General features: G+C 41.4%; 2 protein-coding genes across 6 annotated transcripts in view; one reads left to right on the top strand and one right to left on the bottom strand.

Annotated features, from left to right (window-relative positions):
- Nucleotides 1-4065, top strand: part of kif28 (kinesin family member 28) — a 13684-nt gene extending 9619 nt beyond the window's left edge. For all 3 annotated transcript variants that reach the window (XM_016674810.1, XM_016674809.1, XM_007559101.2), the window contains 8 exons: nucleotides 305-445; nucleotides 509-579; nucleotides 655-789; nucleotides 902-1068; nucleotides 1723-1817; nucleotides 2644-2776; nucleotides 2858-2991; nucleotides 3076-4065. In XM_016674810.1, coding sequence (XP_016530296.1) covers nucleotides 305-445; nucleotides 509-579; nucleotides 655-789; nucleotides 902-1068; nucleotides 1723-1817; nucleotides 2644-2776; nucleotides 2858-2991; nucleotides 3076-3234 — 1035 coding nt within the window. In that variant the 3' untranslated portion in view covers nucleotides 3235-4065. The remainder of the gene's footprint in view (nucleotides 1-304; nucleotides 446-508; nucleotides 580-654; nucleotides 790-901; nucleotides 1069-1722; nucleotides 1818-2643; nucleotides 2777-2857; nucleotides 2992-3075) is intronic.
- An 894-nt stretch (nucleotides 4066-4959) lies between these two features.
- The window catches only part of LOC103142837 (frizzled-3-like), a 32130-nt gene continuing 26930 nt past the window's right edge, over nucleotides 4960-10159 (bottom strand). For 2 of the 3 annotated variants that reach the window (XM_007559097.2, XM_007559098.2), the window contains 4 exons: nucleotides 7392-7540; nucleotides 6268-6382; nucleotides 5706-5869; nucleotides 4960-5626 (listed from right to left, as the gene is read on the bottom strand). In XM_007559097.2, the coding sequence (XP_007559159.1) occupies nucleotides 5407-5626; nucleotides 5706-5869; nucleotides 6268-6382; nucleotides 7392-7540 (648 nt within the window). In that variant the 3' untranslated portion in view covers nucleotides 4960-5406. The remainder of the gene's footprint in view (nucleotides 5627-5705; nucleotides 5870-6267; nucleotides 6383-7391; nucleotides 7541-10159) is intronic. The other variant, XM_016674812.1, reaches the window with a different exon arrangement.

Here is a 10159-nt window from a genome sequence, read left to right as displayed (position 1 = left end):
CTAGGTGACGGGCTGGGCTCGGCTGGGGCGGTTAGGTAACGGCTCATTTTCCCTAGGTGACGGGCTGGGCTCGGCTGGGGCGGTTAGGTAACGGCTCATTTTCCAGGCACTGAAAACCATTAAACTGGATGTTTTATTTTAAGCGCTTGTGCTGTTTTTAGAAGCAGTTGAGTGAGACTCAAATGGCCAATTTGACAATTTTGAATTTCGCATAATAGATCCCCTTTGAATTAAAGTTTACTTTAAATTTTAGAGCTTTAACTCAGCTTTTGCTATTGGTCTTTTTTGTATGTGCCGCTGTCAGAGAGTGGAGGGCCTCCTAGCCGTAGTGCTACCGAGAGATAAAGACCCTTTCTGGGATCCAGTCGAGCCTCTGCTCCTGGGAACCACTCACCTCTGGCTGCAGTCTTTGGCCTTCCGCATCCCTCTGGAGGAGCAGCTGGAGGTACTCCATATGCTTCATACATCAGTGTTATCAGATGCCAGATGAATCTGTCTCTGTTTGCAGGTGTTGGGCTCAGAGGGGACAGAGGAGGCCATCCTACAAGCTCAGCTCGTCCCCTGCACTTCCACTGGACTGTATGACACACATACACACATTTTTTAGTTGTAAGCTCACAGAAAGGTGTGTTTTTAAGTAATGCAACTTTCCAGTCCACTGGGGGAGGACGACATCCTGATTGACCCGTCTGAAGTGCTGGGTCGACGATTGGACTTTCAGCTGGTCCTGGATCAGTGCTGTGGGGTTCGTTGGATTAGGGAAGCCCGCAATCGAGGGATACAAATCGGGTGAGACCCGGACAGACGTGTGCAACATTTAAGAGCAGTTTGATAACAGAATGAAGAATAACTTTAAAACTAGATGTTCCCTGACATAACTTTATTTCCTCTGCTCTGTTAGTTTCAGGGTATTTGATTGCAGCGAGCCGCTTTACACTCCAGCTGTGTGGCACAACATCAATCCTCTGTTGGATCACCGGGTCCAGTTCACCTCCCTCCAAACATCCCAACGGCTGCTGGACTACCTGCAGAGCAGTGCTGTGGTGTTGGAGCTCTGGGGTCTTCAGGGTGAGGAAGGAAACAGAAATGACCATCACAGCACAATTTCAGCATGAGATTATCTTCACCAGTAAATTAGCAGAACATGCAGGCAGGTGTTGTCAGAGTTATGAAAGAAAAGACCTTTCGGTAAACCATAACTTCCTATAGCATTTTGAAGGTAATTGATGAGATTTCTGACTAGGCTTCCTGTAGCATCTCCCACTGGATTGATTGACTGGATGGAGTTTTCTTTTATGCAACATAGTCGGGTTTTTCCCACCAACAATCAGATCTAGAAATTATGGTCACTCCATAATAAACAGTCATAGGATGAAGTTGTCCCCATATCAAGTCCTGTCCACTGCTAGCTGAAAGGCATCTTAGTCCTAAACTGATATTTATGTTGTTGCACGGCTCTGAATTTGATCCCACATTCCTGTTCTGTTCTTTCTTCACTTTGTGCTGCTCTCTCGTGAATATTTCTGAACTCGTTTAGTATTTCTGAGGTACTAAACTGACTTAAAGAATCCCATGCTGCACTTTTGCTCCCTCATTATAAGCAGCTTTAGCTCTAGAATGCGATTCCTAAATGATATTTAAAATAAGTTTTATAAAATAAATTAGGTAAGCAGCTATCCTACTAAGAGATAACTACTACTACTGTGTGTTTTTCTGTCTTAGAGGGTTGCAGTGTTTTGAGTTCATCTCTTGGAGCTGTGAGAATGACTGCAGAGGGCGCCTTTATCATCGACTTACTGCATCCATCACAAGCTGCAGTAAGTTGAATATAAATGTTTTTTACTGACAACTCCAAAATCAGATTAAAGTCCAGACATTTCGTGGACTTGCTGATTTGTTCACGTGTTTAATATTATAAGCCGACAGTGACTTTCTCCTTTTGGGTTTTCTAATGGAGATCAGAATTTATGGTTAGATAAAAACAAATAGTCCATGTTTGACTGTCAGTAGGATGATCTTTTTGTTTTTACTGCAGATGCAACATGTCTCTCATCTTCCAAAAAGTTAATTGAATGCTTTCCCACAAGACACTGGGAATATAAGATGTAACTCTGTGGTTTGGTCCTTAATGTCCAGTTTTTCCCCCATTCAGTCATGAACATCATGACCATAAAGTGACGCCTGTAGTGCTTTAGGTGTTGTTTTGGGTTCTGGATTAGGTCAGCCGCTGCCTAGACTGTGTTCACCATTATGCCATATTTTTTTCCATTTATGGATAATAAATGGAAATCTGAAGGCTTTGACTTCAGATAGCCGCTGTGGTTATCTGAAGTCAAAGCTTTAGAAATGGCTTGTAAACCTCTCCAGACTGATATCAATGACTTTTCCTGATCTGTTCTTGAATTTCTTTAGATCAGAGCATGATGAGTTGCTTTTAAGATCATTAAGCCCATTTCATGTTGACCTATAGGGTTTTTTAAGGTTTGGTAGGAAGTCAGACTTGGCTTGCTCATAAAATTGAATTAATTCAAAATTTAAGGGGGATAGTTGCATGTTCACAAAGAGCTAGATATGTTGTTCTTTATTTCAAAGTTTAATCTGATTTGTGGATCAGACTATTGGCTAATGTTTCATTGGCTGCAGCTGTCGGACTCTGCTGAGCTCAGCTGTTCAGTCAGAGCTCTTCAACAGGACGTGGAGGAACTGAAGAGTCTGAATGAATCATTAAGGAAAGAAAACCACAGTCTGAGAGAACAGCTCAACGCAGTCAAGAACGGTAACAGACACACAATTATCCCACTTTGTTGCTTCGTACCTGCATTGTTACTCAGTCCATGTTTCCTTCCTCTGGCTCTAGGCGGAGACGGCGCTCGTGGTCGGTCGCTACGTCCCAGCTGTGATGCAGAGTTCGCACGCGCCCTGAAAGTTTTCTACCACAGCATGACCTCTGTTAGGGGTCAGCTGCAGCGCTTACGCAGACATAGACCCAGTGTAAGCATCTTTGTTTCTATGCAGCCTTAGTGAGCCATGTTGGTTTTCTAACTCTAAATTGTTGTTGCATTTCCTCCTCTCCAGGAGGAGTCGGACCTGCTGGGACTCAGACTGTTTGTGGACGAGCAGAGTCGTCTGCTGAGGGACTTCTCTGAGCAGCTGGAGGACGGCGTCTCCACACTCAAACAAGACGTAGCGGCTATTGTCCGCCGCAAAAGAGAACGCTCGGGCATCTGGTCTTAACTCGGCATTTGTTGATTTTAGAAACTGTAAGTACCTCCAGCTATTCTTTGCATCCCGACACAACAGAAAAGGAAATCACAGAGAAAAACTCAAGTCTTAAAAAAGTTTATTAGACTGCATGTAAAATAAGCTTTTACATTGCAACTGCAAATAAATTAAGTCAAGTTTTAAAAATCCTAGTTGGAGCTACTTGAGCTCTTTCCCCCCCCCATGCTTTACTGTTAAAGGTTTATGAAGACAGACTTGTGAGAACATGAATGTTTAAAAGCTGAGAGCTTGTTTTTCTTTTTTTCTCCAGCCATGTTGAGAGAAAAGCACTCTGGTTAATGCATGTAAGCAGCCATGGTAAATACAGACGATTGCTGTAGGTCCAAAAATGGGATATAGGACAAAAACAAAGGCAGATCAGTCATCATACAGAAAATCTATGTACAAGGTAATGAGGGCATAGAAGCACAGACTGGGCCTGATGTGGTTATTGCATAACTGCAAGGTCAGAATTTGCACAATCTTGATGAAAACTGTGTTTTCCTGTTTGAAAGGCTAAAATGTTTTTAATTTGCTAGGAATTGAGCACACAAAGCCGGTCAGAAGTATGTTGGGGTTTGAACTCAAGAGGTAGACTTAAAAACCACAAAGCGAGCTGGCACCACCATTTTGACTGATGTATGCTGAGCACTTCTTTACTTTGGAGAAAGCACCCAGTGACGTGAATGCAGAACAGGAGAAGGCTGAGGGTAAAGGTGAGGTAGGTTAGTTCAACGACAAAGGATTAGGACTCAAACTGCAAGAAAACAATATTTACAGGTTGTTACATTTACAGGCAGACAAAAGTCGGCGCCAATAAAGTGTAATGAATGTTCTTCTGCTAGTTGGCTGCACCTGTCGAGGCAGGTCTGAAGACAAACTGCATGAACAGGGGTGGATCTTACAACACTTGTAAAAAATGAAGTCTCAAACAAATCTGTCAATCTTTAGAGAAACACAAGTCTGAGTGTTTCTCAGACTTGTGTCTGAGAAACAAGTTTCTCAGACACTTGTGTTTGAGAAACTTTTATTAAAATTTTAATTTTAAAATTAAAATTTTAAAATTTAAATTTAAATTAAATTTAAAGTTTAATTTACTTTAAATTAAACTGTAATTTAAAGTATTGATACTGGAATACTTTAAATTACAGATGTGTTTATACAGTTAATTCTCCATTGGGCTTGATGACTGATTCTCCTTCAAGTGTTAACTTCCCAGAATCCTCAATTCTTAACATCCACTAACATACAGAGGTTTGCTGAATTTATGGCAGATTTTCTACAGTGGCTTTAGGTTTTCTTCATCTCTCTGGCAGTGCATTAAGGATGCTGTTTATGCCTTTCATTTCTACACAACATTTATGAGCTGCCTGTTAGAGAATTCTTACCAACCAAGGCGTCAAAATGGTGCCTTGCATAAACAAATCCCACTGGGTTTTAATCTGCAGCCGTTAATGGAATGAATTCTAGGTTAAAGGTTAAGATGCTTCCCCAGTGCAGTCCTTGATGCATCCCTGCTCCAACACACCTGAATTACCTCAACATTCAGTCATTTTGTTCAGGAGTGTCTGAGATGGGCTGGACTTCAGCATCCCAGGTTTAGATAGATTTCATTAGTTGCACTGCACAGACTGAGCATTAGTTTAAATGTCTCGACATCAAAAAGTTTTAAACTTGATCACCCCTGATATGCGTTTCTCTCTACACACGCAGTAGACGGTTTTCACAGTATAAAAATATTTGCTAAACAATTAAAAGGTCCATGTTTTTATGTTAGGCCCATTTTTGTCTAAGACTCCACACACAGATGAGCATCAACAGCTGCAGGCCAAAATAAACGAGCCACTTTTGTGACAGACGAAGAAGAGTTTGATATAAAAACAAAACTCTGCAGTTGTTTTTACAAGTTTCATAATATTTGTGAAGGTCCTATGGAATTAGGTTTTGACTGTAATATTAAGTGCAACAACCTTTTTCCCCCACACAACATTTTGCCAGTTCCTGGTCTGTCCAGTGCAAGTTGCAGCTCTCCACAGTTTTCCCTGAATAAATCCTGAATCTGTAACACAAAGGACCAGACTGGATCACAAACCACCACAGCGTTCTGGTAGATTCTGCTTTTTGCTGCAGAAAGCGATGAACTCCTCAGGCGCTGGTGCCGTCCTCAGCAGGCCGGCCATCACTCCCTGTGGCTCCGTGGGTAATGAGGGTAGGCGAAACCTCCGATGCATCCCGCTGGCTGCTGTGCCTGGAGTGGCCGTCTATCTTATGCAGGCTGCTGTGGGTGGAGAGCGGGTGGTCGAGCCGGGGCATGCTGCCATGGAGATTGCGGTCCGGTGTGCCCCGGTAAGCTAGAGAATCGCTCCTGAGAGAGGTGGAGACGTACAGGGCTGAGGACAGAACGGATGGAGGAGTGAGGCCACAGCGAGGGGTTTCTCAGCTACCTGTCATCTCGATTGCGGCGCAGGCTGCCATGGTAACTGGCCTTGCTGTGGACACTGCTGGGCTTGCTTCTGGTCGATGCAGGGTGTCCATGGTGAGTCCTGATTGGTTCGTCCAGATCTTCTAGAGCTGCCAAGTGGGTGGAGGAGGCGTGGGTGGAGGTGCCCTGCAGGGAAATGCACAAACTTACATTTTATATACACTTTACTTTTGAACTCTTCTGAATTTTACTGTTAGTGTTTTTATTTCACCATACTTAAACAAATAAATCTTTGATTGTTTGCTTAAACTTTAAGTAAAAAGTATTTGCAGAAGAGTTTTTTTAATGACAGTTGTCAGCATCGTCTTTGAGTGGTGATGAGCCTGGATCTCCAAAAAGAACTTCAATAAAAACGTACATTTCTGTCTCCACCTCTTGTCATTTATACCAATTCTTAAACCAGTCAGTGTCACATTTCATTTCATCTTACAACAGCCACCAGAGGTTTGTTACCGTTTGCCCTGAAGCTTCTGCTAGACTGAGTATCTTTTTTGGCTGAAAGTGGTTGCAGCCTGCAGTCCTACCTGTGTAGACGTCCCTCTTGACTTCCTGATAATCGGGGTGTTGGGTTCACGCAGCAGAGACTGAGCAAAGTCCGGCTGCTCCTGCAGAACCTGCCGGGACTCATTCACCCCACTGCTGTACAGAAAAACATGGAGGCGTTTATTTCTATGGATTTCTAGAGTTATGGGCCAAAAAAACAAAACCGGTTGTATGAATTGCTGAATCAATGAATTTCTGAATCAGTGAGTTGCGACATGCTGAGGTGGTTGTACAGCTGCTTGTTGGCCAATGAAGCTCAGTGATATCAGGTCATTAAACCAGGTTTAGCATTTGTTGCATTACGGTCAGCAGAGGGCAGCATGAAACGCTAAAGCTTCCTGGCAGATGTTCTGACTTTAAACATGATAAACACAGTGGGTCAAATGACCCGAGTCCCAAATCATTAACAAGAAAACTTCATAATGGACCTGAAGTGAGTCTGGGAAAGAGAGGAGAGACACAGAAACAGATAAAATGCAAAAAACGTTATTTAATCTACAAAGTGAAGAGAGCTGTCCTCTAGCAGTATAAGCCATGTCACATCTTTTCTCTCTTTATTATGCCATACTCTTAATTTTCAATTAAAAATGTTGGGTTAACTTCCAGCCATAAAAAACTAAATAAGAAAATTCTTGAAATATAACCGTTGTATTTGAATCTATTAACTAAACAAATTAAATTTTCTGATCTCTAATGAATTCATATTCTATGAGTTTTTAATCTACTGAAGCGTTTAACAGGGAAAGGCTTTTTTTTACTGTGCATGGAGAAAATTTAATGTTGATTCAAAGAAATATTAAGTTTTTTGTGTGTATAACACACAAAAAAACAGGCTGCCTCTTGTAAAAATCTAATTTCTATCAGATTTTCTACATGACACTAAAAAACCCCAGAATCACAACTAATGGATTACAATTAAAGCCTAAAGGCATAAAGCCTGTGATATCTGTACACACTAGAAATGTCAACATTTAGCTGCAAGCAGTCATTAATTCATTCTTTACTTAACATTTTAACCCATTTGCAGAACATTCCTCCAAAAGTTATATCCCTTTGGCGATCATCATCATGTGGCTTTATAAATATAAACTTGAAGGCGACTTACTCTTTGCGTCTGCGTCCGTGCAGGAAACTGGCCCATTCAAAGCACGTCTTCTTGCTGCCCACCCAGAACACAGAGGGAATCCCCACCACCAGCATCATCAGGTATTTAATCAGGAACAGAACCAAGGCCGGCTTGCTGGTCGTCTCCACCTGACAGGAACAGAAACACGTTCAACTCCAGCAGCAGCCAGGCAGCTTTAAAACAACCACTACTGTGAGGAACAAGAAGAAAGCAGAGCCATAAAAAAGCTTCTGCCTAGTAGATTATTTTCTCAACAATAAACACATAGAAGCTCTGAATGGCACTGAAGCAATTTAGAGATTAAGGGTCTAAAAGTATTCGGACCTGACATATGTTTTTATCCTAGCCAGTCATGCAGGATGATTGAAGATGAGAGTAAATCCAAGTAAAACCCGCCTGCTTTAACAGCTGAACTTCAAACTGGGTCCAACTGCAGTGTCTTTGCCTTCAGCTGAAGGCAAAGACACTCCTGCCCTCTACTGCTCCCAGTAGAGGGCAGGAGTTTATTATAGCTGCTGCTCCTCTGCTTTGTAGACGCATGTATCAAACATAAACACCGGAGTATTTTTATATCTACTGTACTGCAACAGGAGCGATCCATATTCCAACAGGTTTATTTCTATTTAACCTGTTAGGAGCCCAAAAAGCAGAGCACAAACTAAACAAATGCCATTTGCAGGCTAATTTCTTTTTTTAAATGGTGAGCTGTTGTGGTCTTTTAATATTTTATGACAGTAACAGCTTATTTTCCCCTCATGATATGCATAATAAATTCCAAGGAGAGGAAGTCTTTTAGCACTATCAGATGTTTCCTGCTCATCAGTGCAAGAACTAAATGTATAAATTGGGACCTTAAGTAATTAAATATAACATTAATTACGCAAAAGTATGTATGTGTGTGTGAGCAAAAAATGCTGCTACCAATAGAAAAACAAACATTGAAAATATAACACTGAGGCAGGTTTCTGCTGAGAGCAAACATTTATTCCCACTAAACTTCAGATCAATATATATATATATAAACTGAACTCAAAGTGCATCAACACACATGATTTTGGTTGATGCATTTATATACTGGAAGTTACATAACTATTCAGTTTTCTGGTATTTAATGTGTTGGAGAAAATAAACTCGGAGCTTTCAGTATTTGACCCGATCAAAGGAAACCGGCTGGTTGTGATCTCTGGTTGATTGATTATTTGATCCCCGATTCAAACATACAAAACAATGTTCTCATTTCTAGGCTTTATGAACTCAACCAGGAAATGGACCAAAAGTAAATCTCATGCTTTAGAGCTGTTATGTAACAAAGAACCAGGATCATAAGAGAGCAGCCGGTGCATTAAAGATCTTTGCTTTGCCCCCATTATTTCAGTAATCCATTCCGTTTGCTGCAACAAAACTTGGCTGGAAAAAATTAAAACAAAGCTGAAATGCTGCACCTGCTTTTACAGTGTTGGTGGTAAAACCATTATCTTTTAAACTCAGAGGTAAAGGAAAGGGAGCCATGGGACTTTAGGATGTTACTATCCAGAGACACAAAGCTACTGGAGCTACAATAATAAAAACAGAATATACAATTTTCCAAAGATATTAAACTGTTGACACATATGATCTGCCTGAGGGACAAGTCCAGTGACACACACACAGATTGAAACACCACAGCAACATGTAGCAGAAGTCTGTCTCACACACACACACACACACACACACACACACACACACACTGACCAGTAACATAAGCATTTGCACCTGTCTCCAAACGCTCGTATAGCCTGTCATATGGAGGCCGACACTTGTCTGGAAGCCGAATGCAATTTGAAAATGTTGTGCATGCTTTCAACAGGGAGCGGGGGGGTCCATTTTTCTGGTTATTAATTTAGTAGCAGACTGTATAAAAACACCGCCCTCCTACCGCTCTTCATAAGCGCTACAAAGCCTTCATAGAGGACAGGCAGCAGAGCATGACTGAGAAAGTCTGGAAGAAAGAGACACCAGCTGAGAAAAGGGAATAGAAGGCAAGAAGGGGGAGACCCAGAGATGGAAGTGTAGGAGAAACCAGCCGAAAGAGTGAAAGACAAGACGACAAAGAAAAACAAAGATTGTAGCTTTTTGGGGAGTCGGTCTGGAGAACTGCATTATGTGAGCTAATGATGCGTGCAGCACTCTGGTGTCCTCCCTCAACCACACACACACACACGCAGGGTCTGATAGTCACAGCAGCACACACACAGACCTTTTGCACCGAGTGATTATCTCAGAATATTGTAATTTGCTTTTAAGTTTAAATTGGCAATAACAAAACTAATGATTTGTGGAAAAAAGCAGAAAAAATTAAAAAGATAAGTAATTTATTAAATTTAAGTAATTTATTGAATTTCTGGAATTAACCACAGTAGGGTTTTTTAATATCTTTACTTTCAAGCTATTCAGACAAAAATGAAAAACGATTATAATGCAATCTAACTTTTATGGTTATTTTTGATTTATTGGACAGAACATTATGATGGTTTGTGGCTGTTCTCTTCACTCGTGACCTGGATGACTTGTCATTATGAATTATGCTATTGTACAGCAAATACAGTGGTAAAACCAACTGGCCAAATGTGCTGGAGCTCTGCTTGGGTTGCTAGGTAACAGGGCTGGGTTGGGAGAGGTAGGTTGCTAGGCAACGGCGCAGAGCCTGCTGTGACTTAGAATAGAATACTTCATTGATCGCTCACAACCTTAAGCGATATTAAACTATA

This window comes from Poecilia formosa, unplaced genomic scaffold (genome assembly GCF_000485575.1).
Source record: "Poecilia formosa unplaced genomic scaffold, Poecilia_formosa-5.1.2 Scaffold102, whole genome shotgun sequence".
Taxonomy (NCBI): Eukaryota; Metazoa; Chordata; class Actinopteri; order Cyprinodontiformes; family Poeciliidae; genus Poecilia; species Poecilia formosa.
The sequence above is the reverse complement of the archived record's forward strand: the minus strand, read 5'-3'. Positions and strand labels throughout refer to the sequence as shown.